The sequence below is a fragment of the Rattus norvegicus genome, chromosome 19 (assembly GCF_021556685.1).
Source record: "Rattus norvegicus strain SHRSP/BbbUtx chromosome 19, alternate assembly SHRSP_T2T, whole genome shotgun sequence".
Classification (NCBI taxonomy): domain Eukaryota; kingdom Metazoa; phylum Chordata; class Mammalia; order Rodentia; family Muridae; genus Rattus; species Rattus norvegicus.
In genome coordinates, this window is record NC_141552.1 from 48057582 (window position 1) to 48078356 (window position 20775).

The following is a 20775-nucleotide window of genomic DNA, read 5'->3' on the forward strand; positions in this document are numbered from 1 at the left end:
ATCTGATGTGTTAAAGTCCACATTATGATGAATACCTTTTATCTGTGACCAAAACATTTTAATGTTGAAAATGTGAAGTATTTAGACACTATTTCACTGGTTGTCAAAACACAGTGATTACTGGTGTCAAATAACTTAAAACACTGTAACAGGCAGGCCCTTCTAGGGAACTGGGATATCGAGATCTACTTGTTCTTTTACAGTACTGCAGGAGAAGTCCGGTTAGTCATCTGTAATTGTCACTGTCATTTTTGGAAAATTACAGTACAGTATATACTGAGGAATGATTTTGTCTAAACAACCAAAAATGCTCATGGAATTAACACTATATTCTGACTGTCATAAACCAGTAAAACAAATCTGGAGCTGGTGAATAGTAGAGAAAATGGCAATTTTGAGATAGGAATGCTTTTCAAAGCATTCTCTAAGAGGCAGCCCAGGGTGTCCTCACTGAAAGATCAATGTGGTGTGGTAGTACCTTACTTCCTAAAACCAAACTTCCACTCAGCCACAGTAGTTACATGTTTCCCCACTACTGTCTTCTGACCACCATGCTGGCTTCAATATTCCATGGTCCACTGTGATCGTTTGGTTTTCCTGCTCTGCAGCACGGCAGCCCCTGCTGCTATCCATTGAGTAGGTAGACCACCAGTTCGTAGGTGGCCATCATAATGGCTGTGTTTGGAATCTGTCTCACCAGATGAGTTGTTAGGCCACGGTAAAGAGACCCATAGCCTTCTTCTTGAACAATCAAAGACAGTGTCTGAAAAAAAGATCTGTATTTTGTCCCTTCTTCACGTAGTCTTGTTCTTACAACTTCGTGTGGATATGCGATGGTTGTGGCACAGGTTTTTGATGTGGCAGCAGCTAGCATCATTCTCACAAAATCCGATGCTTCCTTCACAGACTCCTCATCAGTCTCCATCATAGAAGCAGTCTTACACTCCAGTAGCTTTTGCTTTATACTTTCATAAATAACAAAATGGATAACTGTCTCTGATATGCCAGCATATGAGGCAGACATGCCCCTATAAAATCCTCTCAGTCCATCTGTCTGATATACTTTACGAACACATTCAAAAGCACCCATTCGTTTCTCCCCACGATTCCTTGCATCAAGCTGCAGCCGAGTCTTTATAAGCCAAATGGGGTTTGTTGCAGTGATCGCAGTAAAACGAGGTTTAAGTTAGTCCATATTTCTACAGGAAGTGACCTGCGGATGGGGAGCATGAGATGACACGATCTCACTCTTTTCTCGGGAGAAATGTACAGTAAATGCCTAAAAGATGATCAATTTTGTCTTAAAGAAAAAATGCTAACCTTGTCAAGGGAGAATCTGCCATTGCAGCTGAAATCATGTGTACTTGGGTAGAGTCAGGATCAAAAACACCGTTCAACTTTTCCTTGCAGTTTGAATAGGCAGCAAAGTATATTGCTCTGGAGGGAGCCACTCCCACCAAATTGGGGCCTAATCCTCTAAATAATGAGCGAGGGCCCTCTTTTTCCAGGATAACCTTTAGACAATGAAGAGGTCCAGGGGACACTACTCGGTTGACACTGGCTTCAGCCATGGTGTTCAGCTGAACTTCAGAAATATATAGTGTCACAGAAGATGACTGCAGTCGTGTTTTGACAACTTCCAGTGGACATGTCAGAATAGCTCCCACTGTACCACCACATCCCCCGGCAAACAGATGCACCAGCGTGTCCCTCTGGCTCATTTCTCTCTTCTGCATGTCCTCAGGGAGCAGAGGCGGGACGCGGACCCAGCAGGCCTCCACGGCCAGCGGCGAGGGCCAAGAAGAGGGACGTCGGGGAGTGAGCGGAGCCGCCGCGGCGGATGGCCACCCGCAAACCCACCCCGCTGGGTTGGTTGGGAGACCTTTAATGACTGCTTCTATTTCCTTAGGAGTTATGGGGTTGTTTAACTGGTTTATCTGTTCCTGATTTAACCAGTACCTGGTATCTGTCTAGGAAATTGTCCATTTCCTGCAGATTTTCAAGTTTTGTTGAATATAGCTTTTAATAGTAAGATCTGATGATTTTTTGAATTTCCTCTGAATCTGTAGTTATGTCTCCCTTTTCATTTCTGATTTTGTTAATTTGGACACACTCTCTGTGTCCTCTCCTTAGTCTGGCTAAGGGTTTATCTATCTTGTTGATTTTCTCAAAGAACCAACTTTTGGTTCTGTTGATTCTTTCTATGGTCCTTTTTGTTTCTACTTGGTTGATTTCAGCTCTGAGTTTGATTATTTCCTGCCTTCTACTCCTCCTGGGTGTATTTGCTTCTTTTTGTTCTAGAGCTTTTAGGGGTGCTTTCAAGCTGCTGACATATGCTCTTTCCTGTTTCTGCAGGCACTCAGCGCTATGAGTTTTCCTCTTAGCACAGCTTTCATTGTGTCCCATAAGTTTGGGTATGTTGTACCTTCATTTTCATTAAATTCTAAAAAGTCTTTAATTTCTTTCTTTATTTCTTCCTTGACCAGGTTATCATTGAGTAGAGCATTGTTCAATTTCCACGTATATGTGGGCATTCTTCCCTTATTGTTATTGAAGACCAGTTTTAGGCCGTGGTGGTCTGATAGCACGCATGGGATTATTTCTATCTTTCTGTACCTGTTGAGGCCCGTTTTTTGACCAATTATATGGTCAATTTTGGAGAAAGTACCATGAGGAGCTGAGAAGAAGGTATATCCTTTTGCTTTAGGATAGAATGTTCTATAAATATCCGTTAAGTCCATTTGGCTCATGACTTCTCTTAGTCTGTCTACGTCTCTGTTTAATTTCTGTTTCCATGATCTGTCCATTGATGAGAGTGGGGTGTTGAAATCTCCTACTATTATTGTGTGAGGTGCAATGTGTGTTTTGAGCTTTAGTAAGGTTTCTTTTACGTATGTAGGTGCCCTTGTATTTGGGGCATAGATATTTAGGATTGAGAGTTCATCTTGGTGGATTTTTCCTTTCATGAATATGAAGTGTCCTTCCTTATCTTTTTTGATGAATTTTAGTTGAAAATTGATTTTATTTGATATTAGATTGGCTACTCCAGCTTCTTCCGACCATTTGCTTGGAAAGTTGTTTTCCAGCCTTTCACTCTGAGGTAGTGTCTGTCTTTGTCAGAACCTACAGAGAGTAGCAGAGCACATGCAGAGACTTCCCAAGCTGAGCTACAGAAATGTCTGAGATTAAGAAGCACAGGGATGCCCAACACCCATTGGGATCTGGTTTCTCCATCCCAAGATTGGATGAACTGGGAATTTCTCACCCCTCATGGTCTAGCAATTCTTTGGTCAGGGAACATGGTGTAGAGAGAACACTACCAGGAAAGGCAAGAGTGCATTGGAGGGGTGAAATTGAATCAAAGGAGCCCTGTTGTAATATTAGAGGCAGAAAAAAACAGTGCTATGTTATGCCAGAGAAGCAGCCAGAAAGACACAAGGAAGAAATTCTGTAGTGCCACACTGTAGGTTCTGGATTGTTATTAATTGGATAATAGAATGGTAATCATAATTTGGAGCCAAGGACAATTCTCACGTGCAGTAAAGGCTACTTGACACTGATCCCCACTAAAGTTCCTCCAGAGAGTCAGTCAGTAGGGGCTCCTGATCCTGCATTCTTTAATTTATCCTGCCAGGGTTCTTTGTAATTCTGAAACATCTTTTTATACATTTGTATCTCAGCTTTGTCATAGATTGAACCCAATATGGGAGCTATTAAGACCCAGTTAAATACTGGCCATATGGTTAAGAATGAGATTGGTTAGGATGTGGTAAGAAAACGTTCCTCCAATCCTGATGACCCAAGTGTCACTTTGCGATCCCCACAGTATGAGAATATGAATTTACACAAATTCTCCTTCCATCTCCGTGTGTGAGCCATGGCATGTGAGCACCTTCAAATATGTACATGAGCACAATACATAAATAAATAAATGCAAACATTAAAAATATTTAGTGAGGGCTGGAGAAATGACTCAGCACTTAAGAGAGCTGATCTCTTTTCTATAGGTGCTGAGATCAAATCCCAGCAACCACATGGTGGCTCGCAACCATATGTTAATTGGATCTAATGCCCTCTTCTGGTGTGTCTGAACACAGCAACAGTGTACTCATATAGATAAAATAAATAAATCTTAAAAAATATTTGAAAAAAAAATTAAGTGAATAAATGACTGTGAAGCTGATCTTGGCCAGTAGAGGGCGCATATCATATTGGCGAAATGAATAGGGGCTGTGGACTTCAAAGTACCAGAATTGCAGTGTGTTTTTGATGAAAGAAATGTAACCTAACAGGGAGGGGTCCATGTATACCCTAAGATCATGATAGGAATCAGGGACCCTTGGAAGCAGACTCAGAAAACTGAGTCTTCAAAGGTCAAGGGACTCTTGAGTATACATGTCATACTCAGAGCTCCTGCATTTGCCCTATTTCTCATGTGACATCTCGACTGTGACCTTCTCACAGTCTGGCTTCTCCTGTTACAGCTTCCTGCCCAGATGAGGGGACAGGGTTTCTGGTATCCCAGATGATCTCTAGAATCCATGCTATGCCTTTCCAGGAGGCTAGAAAGGGAACAGAAACAGCAGAGGCAACCCTGATGGCTGCTCTTGCTCTCAACTTAACTACATCTAGAATCCAGAAATGGAGAGTACACCTGTGAGGGGTGACTTGCTTGGTTTGAAGTGGGAAAATTTACTGTTAGTCTGGACATTTGAGGTAAGAAGGCACATGCCTTTTATCCAGATCTTAAGACAGGAAGATATACCTTTAATCTGGGCCACACCTGCTGGAAGCCTATATAAGAACAAGAAAGACAGAAGATTTGGCTCTTTGCCTGATTGCTCCTGCCTTGCTAGCGAATCCAGTCCTTCAATGCATTAGAGCCTACTTCTCCAGGATTCCAGCAACTACTAAAGACCAAATGAGCCATTCAGCCTTCTGGACTGAGCAACTTCTGGATTCTTAAACTTTCCATTCATAGCTAGCCACTGTTCGATTAGTAGTACTATTGCCTGAAAGTTGTCCTAATAAATCCTGTTTCCATATATTTATGTAGAGATTCATTGTATAAGCCCTGCTACTCTGGAAAACCCTGATAAATACTGTGACTTTGCCCTGCCTCCAGGCCATTGGCTCTAGTCACTTCTGACTAAACAGCTCTCCTACAATAAGAACTTGCTCCACCTATATCTTTTTGGCTTAAATTCCTGCCTGGGCAAGGTTCACAGATTCTTCTTCCTGTTGGTGAAACGTGATTGTCCTAGCTGCACAGACTCAGGCCTGAGAACTGGCCATGCCACAGAACAAACTGCATAGCTGGCTGAATGCTGTGCTCTTTGGGCTCCTGCTTCTTCTCATCCATGTGCAGGGTGAGTCTCACTAAACTGGCAATGGGGAATGATTGGAGTCAGAGCTGCCAAGTTGTGCATGTCAGAAGCCGGGCTTGTGGGAGGGAAGGCACAGGGCAGGGGGTGGAGCTTACAAGCGATCGCTAAAAGTGTGGGAAACCTGTGCCTACTGAGTCTCCAACCAAAGCCCTCAGATTTTATGAGCCCACTAGCACACAGGAGCTCCAGAGGAAGCACTAAACAATTCAAGTGAAAATGACATGTCATTTTTCTTACCTTTGAATAAGAATCATAAATTCATATAGCCAAATGGCTCTGAGTGTGTGACCCCTTTGGCCTAAAGAAACGCTGTGGTGCTCTTCAAAATGGGAATAGGATAAGGACTGAGGGATAAGGAAGCTTCCACACTCAAATCCCACAGCTGAACTAGGGGAGGGGGTCCTGGGTTCCCTCCTCCTGTGCCCTGATAGCAGTGAGGTGGGAACTCCCACAACCTGGTGGCAGCCGATTATAGAAAACTAACCCTGAGGCATCTCTCCACCAGGACAGCACTCACCAGAGTCCAGCCCCATCAGAAACACACACACGGGCCAGGTCCAAGGCAAGCTCACCCACAGCAAGGACTTTAAATCTGGTGTCCACACCTTCCTGGGAATTCCCTTTGCCAAGGCCCCTGTAGGACCACTGCGATTTGCACCTCCTGAGGCCCCTGAGCCATGGAGTGGTGTGAGAGATGGGACCTCACAATCAAACATGTAAGTTCTGGACCCAGAGGGTTTCAGGCACTGAAAGAAACTGTGCTCTGAACTCCAGGCCACACTGAAGTGTCTCCTCCATCTCAGTATCCAGCCGTCTTTTCTCTTTGGGGATGAGTGCCCCATGGGTTTTTCTGATGATGTGCTAAGGTTGCCTAGAAAAACTGCCAGGCTCCTGGGTCAGAACTTGGCACTCATAGGACGTTAGCATCAGGCACTATTGAGATGAGCAGAGATAACATTGTTCACAGATTCAGATTGTGCCCAGTGTTCTCTGCCACAATGGGAGGGATCTCTGAGTATGAGCTAATGTGACCTATTGGGCAGCAGTTGCCCCTGAAATCAGGAGAATATACTTCAGATCACTGAGGAGTGCAGCAATGATGGACACTTACAAATCCCACCTTCACAGTCACTGTGAAACCTATAGGGCCAAGTGCCATTGACCAGGGAACAAATATATGTAATTAATTCCCTGTGGAGACACTTCAAGCAAGAGAAGTTCCCTGAGAGTCTGCACACATGATGAAGGACTACTCACTACCCTTTAGGGCAGCATTGTCCATTGAATCTTTTGGTAGCTCTGGGAGCCCAACACTCCAATATGGGGATCTTAGTTTGTTTTCTGTTGCTGTTAAAGTACTGACAAATGCAACTTAGGGGAGAAAGCTACTATAAGAAGCTCCAGATTACAATCCATCATTGTGGGGAACCCACAGATAGACAAAACTACAGGAGCTGCTCACATCACAGCTGTGTCCAGGAACAGACTAAAAAATGCTTGCATGCCTGCTAAGGCTTGGCTCAATTTTCCATTCTTATACAATTCCACAAATGTCACTATAGACAGCCAATCATTCCCATGGAGACTTGTCTCTCCCTCTCAGACTTAGAAAGATTAAAATTCAGGCCCCACCTAACCAGCAGCCTCCCTAGAAATCTGGCCCCACCCCAGTTTTCACTGAGCCTGTGGCTTTTACCTTGGTTGGAAGGGGTTTAGAAAGGATGTACATGTAAATAGCACATCTTGTGATTAGCAGCAGCAAAAGGTGGCTAAGGAAATAAAATTCAGACTCATATTTGGTCATACTTGCCATCCATCTCTTGGAATAACTGCCTCCCATTTTTAACAGTTGTCCACAAAACGTTAGGATGAATATGGAGGGTCTGAAGGAGATGAAGCTGACCCTGCCACCTGTCTCCATGTCTGAGGACTGCCTGTATCTCAATATCTATGCACCAGCCCATGCCCATGAGGGCTCTCACCTGCCTGTGAGTATCAGGTTGTGGTCAGCTTGGGGAGAGGGCATTTTGTCAAGACGATAAGAAGGGACAAAAGCAACCTGAGTTCCATTGCATGGTGGACCTTAATGAAAGTCTTAGCTTACTTGGGTCAAAGAAGGCCGTCTCAGCTACACACTGCAGCTGAAACCTGGGTATGGGTCACAGAGTACTGAGCCATCAAATGCTCTTTGATAAAACCAGAATTCATTCTACAACTTGTGCTCTGCAGAACTACTTAGGGGCTCAAGACCTCAACATCGAGGCCACCCAAACTTATACTTTTGGATTATCTGTTGTGACCATGAGAGTTGATGATCCTTTCCATTTTCAATTTGGAGAGATAGCCACAGACACTCGTCTTTGTTCTACTGTGGAGAGCCTGAGTAAGGATGACATCACTCTATACATGCAGGCATTAATTCAAAGTGCAACACGTGGTGGGAATGGGGACTAGAAGCTGTCGCCAAGGCCCTGAAGTCCTAAGGATTTTTATATGTTTCTGCAGTTACGCAGAACACAGCAATTGATTTCTAATTAGCAGACAACCTGAACTTGGGTTCACTGGGAGCTTCCTGGCCTTTCTCTTAACTTCTCCAGGTGATGGTATGGATCCATGGCGGTGCACTCACTGTAGGCATGGCTTCCATGTATGATGGCTCCATGCTGGCAGCCACTGAGGATGTGGTGGTGGTCACTATCCAGTACCGCCTGGGTGTCCTTGGCTTCTTCAGGTGAGACTGGGGCTGATCGGGGGCAGGGGGGAAGGTAGCTGATCAGAATCTAGATGCCCCTTTGATTCATGTCCCTTCCACTTCTCAGCACTGGAGATCACCATGCCAGGGGAAACTGGGGATACCTGGACCAAGTGGCTGCCCTACGCTGGGTCCAGCAGAACATTGCCCACTTTGGAGGCAACCCTGACTGTGTCACTATTTTTGGCGAGTCAGCAGGAGGCTTGAGTGTGTCTTCTCATGTTGTGTCCCCCATGTCCAAAGGACTCTTTCACAGAGCCATCATGGAGAGTGGAGTAGCTCTGATGCCTGGAACCATATTTAACTTCTCTGAGATGGTTTACCAAGTAAGTGCCCGAACCACTTCAATCCTATATCTGCTGCCCCAGCACTATCCTCTGACAACTATGGTACTCAGTGTTAAAAATGAAGAGCTAAGGAAACAACATCTGTTTATTAATTTGTGAGGGCTCAAGGGTTAGAATCCACAGGTCTCCTTTATACAGGATGAATGTGTTATTTAGACAGCAAAGCTGCCCTTTAAAAGGTCCATTGCGGGCTGGAGAGATGGCTCAGCGGTTAAGAGCACTGACCGCTCTTCCAGAGGTCCTGAGTTCAAATCCCAGCAACCACATGGTGGCTCACAACCATCTGTAATGAGATCCGATGCCCTCTTCTGGTGTGTCTGAAGACAGCTACAGTGTACTCACATACATTAAATAAATTTTTTTAAAAAAGTCCATCACTGGCAAAAATTAGTATCTATGGGCTTGGAGCTTGCTTTTTAAAGTGCTTGGCGTACAAGCCTGAGAATCTATGTTCAAATTCCCAGAATTCATAAAACACTGTAAAGGTAACATTTATCTGTAATTCCAAAGTTCCTGTGGTTAGGTGGGAGCCAGAGATGTGAGAATCCCTGGAGTTCACAAACCAGTTCAGCTAACGTATGCAGAAAAAAGGGGGATAGAACACTCAAATGAGGGGGTTGGTGAAGACTGAGACTTTGTTCTATAACCTTCATACACCAGCTTGACATACTTACTCCTTCCCTCATACATGAAACAGGCAAAGGTTACCTACCCTACCTACCTATACTCCCCTAAACAAAAAGAACAGGTATGCAGGTAGAAAGGGTCCTGCTTCCTGGCTGTCACCTTTGAGCAATAGGAAAACGGGAACAGTTTACACTTGTTCCAATCCACACAACACACACTATAGTGTGGGAATTAGATGCAAAATCATTGACTTGGAATTGAGAAATCTCCCTGCTCATTCCCTTTGCAGATGGTGGTCAAGCTCTCTGGATGTGAGGCCATGGACCCAGAGTCCCTGGTGCACTGTTTGAGAGGCAAGAGTGAAGAGCAGATTACGGTCATTAGCAAGGTTGGGAGAATTGCGTGTCTGGGAGAACCTGGTCTACATGATGTGGGATTCTCAACCAAATACCTCATCTTTATATCTTTATGTTCTTTCAGTTCCATGTGCAAAATGAATATCAAGATAGGCTAATCTAAGTGTAGATTCTCCTCCAGGGTGAGCGAATCACCCTGAAACTAGTGAGAAATGAGGAAAAAGGTGGAGGTGACTCAGAGGACACCAGAGTATTTATTTTATTAACCTTCAGCATTGATTTTTTTTTGATACCCATCAGGAGTTCCAGATGATCCCTGCTGTGGTGGATGGAGAATTCCTACCCAACCATCCTCAGGAGCTGTTGGCCTCTGCTGATTTTCACCCTGTCCCCAGCATAATTGGTTTCAACAATGATGAGTATGGTTGGATCGTCCCCAAAGTGAGGCTCACTTCTAATCCTCTGGGAACCTGGATACTCACATGCTAAGCAGTGGAAACTCAATATATCTTTAATCCAAGTCCTTTAGACTCCATACTTAAGACTGTCTTCTGCCTCCCAGGTCATAGGCTCTGCTCAGACAATAAAAGGAATAACCAGAGAGAACCTGCAGGCTTTTCTGAAGGATACAGCACCACAAATGGTGAGGTACCTCTAGTCCTCTCCATATATATAATATATATATACATATATATATGTATATATATATATATATATATATATATATATATATATATCCGCTGTGTGGAGTCACCTCAAAGCAAGGACAATTTTTGCCTATACTATATGTCATCCCAAGTCCCATTCTCCCCACACCCAAGTGTACTACCTACTTAACCAATAACATACCTAACCTCAATCTTTCTGATGTCTCTGATATAGATGTTGCCTCCTGAGTGTAGTGATCTGTTGATGGAAGAGTACATGGGGGACATTGAGGACCCCCAGACCCTCCAAGCACAGTTCACAGAGATGATGGAAGACTTCATGTTTGTGATCCCTTCTCTCCAAGTAGCGCGTTTTCAGCGTGAGTACCACTGTGACAAGGCTTACAACAGTAGCTCAGAGATGGGGGTCATGGATGAGCACTGTGGAGCAGTGTAGTATCTAGGTCTCCTCATGTCTAGTTTAAGAGAATGAAATCTGGGTACAGAGGAGAAAATGGATTGCTGATATTCTACTAACCTAATAAAACCACTCTGCTAGGAAGATCATGAATACCATTTAGCCAAAGACATTTTCAACTGCTAGTGAACCAGCCTGGAGCTCCCCCTCCAATTTAACTCGTCTAATTCCAGGTAACACTATATCACTATATCTTGTCACCAAATGCATATCAAAAAAGCTCCATGAGGTAGGCGGGGTAGGGGGGAAGCTACAGGTGAGAGGCAACTAAGTCACTCTTTGTTCCACCTCCAGGTTCCCATGCCCCTGTCTACTTCTATGAGTTCCAACATCAATCCAGCTTTCTCAAGGATATCAGGCCACCCCACGTGAAGGCTGACCATGGAGATGAGGTTCCTTTTGTTTTTGGTTCCTTCTTCTGGGGCATGAAACGTGAGTCTTACTAATTTTTCTTGAGCTGAATGAGATCCCAGATGGCTCCTTAGCTGTCAGTCCATTTGAGGAAACCTATAGCTCAAATAGATAGATAGATGAGAGAGAGAGAGAGAGAGAGAGAGAGAGAGAGAGAGAGAGAGAGAGAGAGAGAGAGAGAGACCTAGTTTAGAATCTGGACCTTCCCCAATCTAGCTTGTAATAGAGAAGATAACAGCACATTGGGGCAGGAATTCAATTAGAGGCTTGCATGAATCTTGATATTCTACATAGTGAAGAAGGGTGGTAGTAAAGCCAACAATTTGAGGTCAGACAACAGGTGGAATGGTGAATGTGAAGAATGAATTGGCAGTTGTGTGAGGTGGCATATACTTGGATTTTTGTGTTTCTCATAACTCCAGTTAACCTCACTGAGGGGGAAAAGCTGCTAAACAGGAGAATGATGAAGTACTGGGCAAACTTTGCAAGATATGGGTGAGAAATCAACCTTGCATGTGTGGGTCCTTCTAGGGTTCCCTTTTAGATGGTGGCCTTTAAGCATGCATGGATCTTCCATCACATGATAGAGTCTTCTCTACACTACAGTACATTATAAGTTTCACATACTGGTCCTCTCACAGTGACCTAGCTGGTGGGCTATAGTGCTATGGTACTGTTCCTTAGACCTCACCTCTTAGGGGGAGATATAAAACAGGTCAGGTAATCTTTCCCCACATGAAGCAGAAACTAGTGAGTGACACTTGTATGCACATATCAGGATGCCTATCCCATCAGACCCCTTAACCACTGGCCTAACCACTGCCCTGACCCAGTATTAGGCTTTGCACCAGAGTGACCTCATTCTTCTTTGCTTGGTGGTATATCCACAGAAACCCCAACAGCAACAGTCTACCCTACTGGCCTGTGTTTGACTATGATGAACAGTATCTGCAACTGAACACCCAGCCTGCTGTGGGACGAATCCAGAAGGCCAGAAAGCTGCAGTTCTGGACCAAGACTCTTCCCCAGAAGATCGAGGAGTTAAAGAGATCTCAAAACATGCACAAAGAACTATAGTGCCCTGTGTGAGGAATGGTATGTTATGTTGGCTGCTGATGGAGTCAGCTTCAGGTTCCCAGAACACATTGAGGAACCTGACTTGTTTCTAACATTCACATAACCTCTGTGCTTGTCTGTTCTTCTCCAATTATCACATATCCTCTGCAAGTGACTCTTTATCCTGCTGGGTCATCTTTTCTTAGACCCATTCAATAAGTGTTCCCCTCCCAGTGGATTTGTGAACCCCATAATACCCCATCTCCTTTCACACTCCACTGGGACTAAGGCCTTTCCTTTCTTCTTTCCTTACTTCACCTCTCATCCTCACTGTCCTCTTCTCTATCTATGACCAAAATAGTTTTTAAGTAGAGCAAAAGCTTTGGGGAAACATTGATATGATTCTCCAAACAGCCCATATCACAGGGGTGGGCTGTGTCAAAAATCACATGCTCTCTCTCATCAGCTTCATACTTTTGGAGACCATGAATTCCAAGGTTAAGATACTAACAGGTTTGCTATACATGCTCTCTAGCCCAAAGATGGTACCTGTGTTCTCACTGAGTAGATTGGACAGTTAACAATCCTCCAATAGGCCTATCTCTTAATATCATCACATTGGAGTTTAGGTTTCAATATAGAAATATGATTCATAGATATTTTCAAAACATAGCATGTAGAGGTTCCCAACTTGATCACTAGATTTGAAAACATCTAAAAGTGTCTCTATCTACTGTGTTTGTAAACTTTGCCTACAATTTATTTGAAGATAATCTGTCCGTTTGTCATTTGTTAATATTGATTTCTTTTTTTCTTCCACTTCCTATCATCCAACCTCATTCATTCATATAGTTCTATACCAAAATATTCAGTGGCATAATTTAAGTATCTATTATCCTGAGAGAGAGAGAGAGACAGAGAGAGAGACAGAGAGAGAGAGAGAGAGGCAGAGAGAGAGAGACAGCGAGAGAGAGAACCAAGAAAAACTAGGTTGCTACTTCGTATGTGCTGAGGTTTATCCCTACTTCCAAGGGTTCTATGTACATGGTAAGGCCCATACTTGCATGATCACAACACATCTGTGAAGATGTCTGACTATGGGGTGAGTCCTAGTAACAAGGTGAGGGGATCAGAAGGTCTATACATGTACAATAGAAATTGTTGTCCCCAGTCTGCATCTGATCACATATATGGGTGTACTCCTGACTTCCACAGTTCCACTGCAAACTTCCGGTCCCTGTGATAATCCCCACTGCCTTTATGGTCCATATGCATGGTTTTCATTCTTATCTCCTTACTGTTGCAAGACATTTCTGGTCTTTCTAACAAATACCCTCTCTTTTACTTTATGTCACTATACAAAGGTGACAAGTTGTGCTCAAACCACCTGAATCCCCCCCAAAATATGTTCTCTTATCTGTCATAAAGATCCCAGAGCCTTCATGCTAGAGACCCTACATGCCATAGCCCCTTACCTCTGATTACCTTGCCCTACAAGGTTAGCAAAGTCTCTCTATTAAAATCCAGTGTGCGGAACCACAAGACAGCATAGCCTTTGGAGTCGCAGTGAGGATTATTGATTGTCCATTCTGGACTCCAGAGAAGGATAACCTCCAGGAGGGTGGGTGCCAAATTCTCTCAATGGGGCCTCAGCTCATTATTGGGCTCCTGCTACCAACAATTAAGACACATGGGGCCGCTCAGGTAACCCAAAGAATCTAGTTCCATGCCCTGGAGCTTAGAAGACCTGTGACATTCCACCTCACAGACTCCAGTGTTTCTTTCAGTGGGGAAGTTGAGGGGAGAGAAAACATCTGCCTAGTCCAGGACTACGACCACAGAGACTTTGAAAGGGGGACACTTGATGCCATACTTTGCTGAGTGGGGGGTCAGGCACAGCCATGATGGCACCATACCAGTGAAAACATTCATAAAAGCAGTGTGGAGGAATGTCTGCCGTGCCTGCCGTGCCTGCCGTGCCTGCCGTGCCTGCCGTGGGTACTCTAGATTACTGTGGGCTGGAGAGAAGGACACTGGTTTCCAGGTGGAACTGATGGCTCTGTGAAATGGACATTCATGCAATTTCTTCCATGAAGCCTGGCTTAGTTAAGTCGGAGCTCCTGACCCTGTACTCTTTGGTAAATCTTGACAGGGTTCTCTGGGATGCTGAAATTCCTCTTCATGGTCCAATATTTCCACTTTATCATAAGCTCTGAGAGTTCAGAGAGTTCCAGTGTTGAAACCAGCAGCATCTAAAAATGTTTGTCAGGTGGATAAATACTCTGAACTTGTTCTCAGTAAGAGTTTGCCACAACACTAGCCACAGCATAGAGGAGAGATGAATAGAGGAAGGGCACTTAAGAGGTGCCACACAAAAACAAACAGAGCACTGTTGGAGTGATGGCTTTGTACACTATGTGAAGTTGTGTCCTTCCTTGTTTATTTAAGGTACCCTCTGACTGGTTGAAATAAAAAGCTTATGGCCTGTAGCAAAAGGTGGCATAGTAAGGTGGGCTATCCAGCAGAGAAAGGAAGGAACTCTGGGAAAGAGAGAGCCTCAGAAGATTCACCATCCAGACTCAGAGGAAGTCGAGTGTATGAAACTGAGGAGGGGTAACTGACCAGTCATGTAGCAGACATGAATAGTGTAAGCAAGTTAATAAAGGTTAAGAACCAGTTTGGGAGCAAACTTAAGCTAAGGTCAAAAAGCATTGTAAATAGACATGAACTGGGGTGGGCATAGAAAGGCCCATGGTTACTGAGTACAAATTAAAAGATATCATAGACCTAGTGGAGTTAATAGATACCCAGAGAACATCCCACAGAGGTGGAGGGAAGGAGAGAGAGGAAGGGGGAGGAGGGAAGAACTCTTCAAGGGGGACCAGGAGGGAGGGCAGCATTTGGTTGTAAATAAATGAAATAATAAAACAGAAAAAACAAATTATTGAAATATCACATAAATAAAGAAAAGCAAAATGCATTTTTGTAAATGCAATAAGAAACACATTCTTCTTGGAAGTCCATGAGAATTCTTTATAAAATAGATTATGTATTAGGGTTAAAAACAAGTTTTAAGGAAAACTGAAGTAATTAAATTTATTTGATCACAATAGAATAAAACTTTAATTCCACAGTAAAAGAAACTATAGAACACATACAACCTTTCAGGGATTAGACATTGTGCATGCATTATTGATGAAATCAAGAAGGAAATTGAGAAGTGTGTAGAATCACATGAAGAGGAAAGACAACAAGCCAAGCCCTAGAAGACACACTTGGAGCAGACTAAGCTCTAATGCCTAAACTAAGAAGTCAGTGTCTGACCCTTCTCCATCTCTGGGCTCCTCAACACACACAACTTAGAGAAATCAGAATCTACAATTACAACACTCTGCTCCAGGCTCTCCAACACAAAACGAACATTTGCCTGTGAATATGAAGATAATTATACCTTTATTGTTTTCATCTTTATTAAATTGGGTATTTCTTATTTACATTTCAAATGTTATTTCTTTTCCCAGTTTCCATGCCAACATGCCCCTAACCCATCCCCTTCACCTTCTATATGGGTGTTCCCCTACCCATATGTCCCCATTACTGCCCTCCCCCCAACAATCATGTTCACTGGGGGTTCAGTCTTGGCAGGACCAAGGGCTTCCCCTTCCACTGGTGCTCTTACTAGGCTATTCATTGCTACCTATGCAATTGGAGCCCATGGGTAGTGGCTTAGTCCCTGGAAGCTCTGGTTGCTTGGCATTGTGGGTCACATGGGGTCTCAAGCCTCTTTAAGCTCTTTCAGTCCTTTCTCTGATCCTTCAACGGGGGTCCCATTCTTAGTTCAGTGGTTTGCTGCTGGCATTCGACTATGTATTTGCCATATTCTGGCTGTGTCTCTCAGGAGAGATCTACATCCAGTTCCTGTTAGCCTGCACTTCTTTGCTTCATCCATCTTATCTAGTTTGGTGACTGTATATGTATGGGCCACATGTGGGGCAGGCTCTGAATGGGTGTTCCTTCTGCCTCTGTTCTAAACTTTGCCTCCCTATTCCCTCCCAAGGGTATTCTTGTTCCCCTTTTAAAGAAGGAGTGAAGCATTCCCATTTTGGTCATCCTTCTTGAGTTTCATCTGTTCTGTGCATTTAGGGTAATTCGAGCATTTGGGCTAATATCCACTTATCAGTGTGTGCATACCATGTGTCTTTTTCTGTGATTGGATTACCTCACTTAGGATGATATTTTCCAGGACCATCCATTTGCCTATGATTTCATAAAGTCATTATTTTGGTTAGCTGAGTAGTATTCGATTGTGTAGATAGACAAAATTTTCTGTATCCGTTCCTCTGTTGAAGGGCATGTGGGCTCTTTCCAGCTTCTGGCTATTATAAATAAGGCTGCTAAGAACATAGGGGAGCATGTGTCCTTGTTATATGTTGGGGTATCTTTTGTGTATATGCCCAAGAGAGGTATAGCTTCGTCCTCAAGTAGTTCAATGTCCAATCTCCTGAGAAATCTCCAGACTGATTTCCAGAATGGTTGTACCAGTTTGCAATCCTACCAACAATAGAGGAGTGTTCCTCTTTCTCCACATCCTCGCCAGCATCTGCTGTCACCTAAGTTTTTGATCTTAGCCATTCTCACTGGTGTGAGGTGAAATCTCAGGGTTGTTTTGATTTGCATTTCCCTTATGAATAAAGATGTTGAACATTTCTTTAGATGTTTCTCAGCCATTCAGCATCCCTCAGCTGTGAATTCTTCGTTTAGCTCTGAACCCCATTTTTAATAGGGTTATTTGTCTCCCTGCAGTCTAACTTCTTGAGTTCTTTGTATATTTTGTATATAAGCCCTCTATCTGTTGTAGGATTGGTAAAGATCTTTTCCCAATCTGTTGGTTGTGGTTTTGTCCAAACAACAGTGTCTGTTGCCTTACAGAAGCTTTGCAGTTTTATGAGATCCCAATTGTTGATTCTTGATCTTAGAGCATAAGCCATTGGTGTTATGTTAGGGAAATTTTCTCCAGTGCCCATGTGTTTAAGATGCTTCCCCACTTGCTCTTCTATTAGTTTGAGTGTATCTGGTTTGATGTGGAGGTCCTTGATCCACTTGGACTTAAGCTTTGTACAGGGTGATAAGCATGGATCGATATGCATTCTTCTACATACTGACCTCCAATTGAACCAGCAACATTTGCTGAAAATGCTATCTTTTTTCCATTGGATGGTTTTGGCTCGTTTGTCAAAAAACAATTGACCATGGGTGTGTGGGTTCATTTCTAGGTCTTCAATTCTATTCCACTGGTCTATCTGTCTGTCTCTGTACCAATTCCACAGAGTTTTTATCACTATTGCTCTGTAATACTGCTTGAGTTCAGGGATAGTGATTCCCCCAGAAGTCCCTTTATTTTTTAGGATAGTTTTAGCTATCCTGGGTTTTTTGTTATTCCAGATGAATTTGCAAATTGTTCTGTCTAACTCTTTGAAGAATTGGATTAGTATTTTGATGGGGATTGCATTGAATCTGTAGGTCACTTTTGGTAAAATGGCCATTTTTACTATATTAATCCTGCCAATCCATGAGCATGGGAGATCTTTCCATCTTCTGAAGTCTTCTTTAATTTCTTTCTTCAGAGGCTTGAAGTTCTTATCATACAGATCTTTCACTTGCTTGGTTAAATTCACACTGAAGGATTTTTTATTATTTGGGACTATTATGAAGGGTGTCGTTTCCCTAATTTCTTTCTGCTTGTTTCTCTTTTGTGTAGACGGAGGCTATTTGAGTTAATTTTATACCCAGCCACTTTGCTGAAGGTGTTTATCAGGTTTAGTAGTTCTCTGGTAGAACTTTTGGGATCACTTAAATATACTATCATATCATCTGCAAATAGTGATGTTTTGACTTCTTCTTTTCCTATCTTTATCCTTTTGATCTCCTTTTGTTGTCTGATTGTTCTGGCTAGAACTTCAAGAACTATATTGAATAAGTAGGGAGAGAGTGAGCAGCCTTGTCTAGTCCCTGATTTTAGTGGGATTGCTTCAAGTTTCTCTCCATTTAGTTTAATGTTAGCTACTGGTTTGCTGTATATGGCTTTTATTATGTTTAGGTATGGGCCTTAAATTCCTATTCTTTCCAGGACTTTTATCATGAAGGGGTGTTGAATTTTGACCAATGCTTTCTCAGCATCTAATGAAATGATCATGTGGTTTTGTTCTTTCGGTTTGTTTATATAATGGATTATGTTGATGGTTTTCCGTATATTAAACCATCCCTGCATGCCTGGGATGAAGCCTACTTGATCATGGTGGATGATTGTTTTGATGTGCTCTTGGATTCGGTTTGCTAGAATTTTATTGAGTATTTTTGCATCGATATTCATAAGGAAAATTGATCTGAAGTTCTCTTTCTTTGTTGGGTCTTCGTGTGGGTTAGGTATAAGAGTAATTGTGGCTTCATAGAAGGAATTCACTAGTGCTCCATCTGTTTCAATTTTGTGGAATAGTTTGGATAGTATTGGTATGAGGTCTTCTGTGAAGGTCTGATAGAATTCTGCACTGAACCCATCTGGACCTGTGCTCTTTTTCGTTGAGATACTTTTAATGACTGCTTCTATTTCGTTAGGAGTTATGGGGTTGTTTAAATGGTTTATCTGTTCCTGATTTAACTTCGGTACCTGGTATCTGTCGTGGTAATTGTCCATTTCCTACAGATTTTCAAGTTTTGTTGAATATAGTCTTTTGTAGTAGGATCTGATGATTTTTTGAATTTCCTCTGATTCTATAGTTATGTCTTCCTTTTCGTTTCTGATTTTGTTAATTTGGACACACTCTCTGTGTCCTCTCGTTAGTCTGGCTAAGGGTCTATCTTGTTGATTTACTCAAAGAACCAACTTTTGGTTCTGTTGATTCTTTCTATGGTCCTTTTTGTTTCTACTTGGTTGATTTCAGCTCTGAGTTTGATTATTTCCTGCCTTCTACTCCTCCTGGGTGTATTTGCTTCTTTTTGTTCTAGAGCTTTTAGGTATGCTGTCAAGCTGCTGATATATGCTCTCTCCTGTTTCTTTCTGCAGGCACTCAGAGCTATGAGTTTTCCTCTTAGCACAACTTTCATTGTGTCCCTTAAGTTTGGGTATGTTGTACCTTCATTTTCATTAAATTCTAAGAAGTCTTTAATTTCTTTCTTTATTTCTTCCTTGACCAGGTTATCATTGAGTAGAACATTGTTCAACTTCCATGTATATGTGGGCATTCTTCCCTTATTGTTATTGAACACCAGTTTTAGCCCGTTGTGGTCTGATAGGACACATGGGATTATTTCTATCTTTCTGTATCTGTTTATCCTTTTGTTTTAGGATAGAATGTTCTATAAGTATCAGTTGAGTCCATTTGGTTCATGACGTCTCTTAGTCTGTCTATGCCTCTGTTTAATTTCTGTTTCCATGATCTGTCCATTGATGAGAGTGGGGTGTTGAAATCTCCTACTATTATTGTGTGAGGTGCAATGTGTGTTTTGAGCTTTAGTAAGGTTTCTTTTATGTATGTAGGTGCCCTTGTATTTGGAGCATAGATATTTATGATTGAGAGTTCACCTTTTTGGATTTTTCCTTTGATGAATATGAAGTGTCCTTCCTTATCTTTTTTGATGACTTTGGGTGGAAAATCAATTTTATTCGATATCAGAATGGCTACTCCACCTTGATTCTTCAGACCATTTGCTTGGAAAGTTGTTTTCCAGCCTTTCATTCTGAGGTAGTGTCTGTCTTTGTCTCTGAGGTGTGTTTCCTGTAGGCAGCAGAATGCAGGGTCCTCGTTGCGTATCCAGTTTGCTAATCTATGTCTTTTTATTGGGTAGTTGAGTCCATTGATGTTGAGAGATATTAAGGAATAGTGATTGTTGCTTCCTGTTATATTCGTGTTTGTATGTGAGATTATGTTTGTGTGCTTTTCTTCTCTTTGTTTTCTTGCAAGACGATTAGTTTCTTCCTTTTTCTAGGGTGTAGCTTGCCTCCTTATGTTGGGCTTTACCATTTATTATCCTTTGTAGGGCTGGATTTGTAGAAAGATATTGTGTAAGCTTGGTTTTGTCATGGAATATCTTGGTTTTTCCATCTATGTTAATTGAGAGTTTTGCTGGATACAGTAATCTGGGCTGGCATTTGTGTTCTCTTAGGGTCTGTATGACATCTGTCCAGGATCTTCTGGCTTTCATAGTCTCTAGTGAGAAGTCTGGTGTGATTCTGATAGGTCTGCCTTTATATGTTACTTGACCTTTTTCCCTTACTGCTTTTAATATTCTTTCTTTATTTTGTGCATTTGGTGTTTTGACTATTATGTGACGGGAGGAGTTTCTTTCCTGGTCCAATCTATGTGGAGTTCTGTAGGCTTCTGGTATGTTTATGGACATCTCTTTCTTTAGGTTAGGGAAGTTTTCTTCTATGATTTTGTTGAAGATATTTACTGGTCCTTTGAGCTGTGAGTCTTCAATCTCTTCTATACCTATTATCCTTAGGTTTGATCTTCTCATTGAGTCCTGGATTTCCTGTATGCTTTGGACCAGTAGCTTTTTCCATTTTACATTATCTTTGACCGTTGTGTCAATGATTTCTATGGAATCTTCTGCTCCTGAGATTCTCTCTTCTATCTCTTGTATTCTGTTGGTGATGCTTGTATCTACGGCTCCTTGTCTCTTCCTTTGGTTTTCTATATCCAGGGTTGTCTTCCTTT

General features: G+C 42.5%; 2 protein-coding genes across 3 annotated transcripts; one reads left to right on the forward strand and one right to left on the reverse strand.

Moving 5' to 3' along the window:
* Nucleotides 1-302: 302 nt before the first annotated feature.
* Slc25a36l1 (solute carrier family 25 (pyrimidine nucleotide carrier), member 36-like 1) lies at nt 303-1858 on the reverse strand. Its single transcript, XM_087595359.1, has 2 exons — nt 1337-1858; nt 303-1176 (listed from the first exon to the last, which is right to left on the reverse strand). Exons 1-2 carry the CDS (start codon nt 1734-1736, stop codon nt 626-628), a joined length of 951 nt encoding a protein of 316 aa, XP_087451485.1. The 5' UTR covers nt 1737-1858; the 3' UTR covers nt 303-625.
* A 3368-nt stretch (nt 1859-5226) lies between these two features.
* On the forward strand, nt 5227-12857 carry Ces2g (carboxylesterase 2G). 2 transcript variants are annotated; one of them, NM_001106175.1, is made up of 12 exons: nt 5247-5369; nt 5893-6103; nt 7237-7375; nt 7985-8118; nt 8207-8465; nt 9403-9501; nt 9770-9910; nt 10032-10112; nt 10352-10496; nt 10889-11026; nt 11428-11500; nt 11896-12832. In NM_001106175.1, the coding sequence occupies exons 1-12, from the start codon at nt 5294-5296 to the stop codon at nt 12080-12082; spliced, it is 1683 nt and encodes a 560-aa protein (NP_001099645.1). In that variant the 5' UTR covers nt 5247-5293; the 3' UTR covers nt 12083-12832. The 2 variants fall into 2 exon arrangements, with proteins under 2 accessions (XP_087450254.1, NP_001099645.1); XM_087594128.1 differs by lacking the exon at nt 5893-6103 and having other exon boundaries at nt 5227-5369; nt 11896-12857.
* The last annotated feature ends 7918 nt before the right edge of the window (nt 12858-20775 follow it).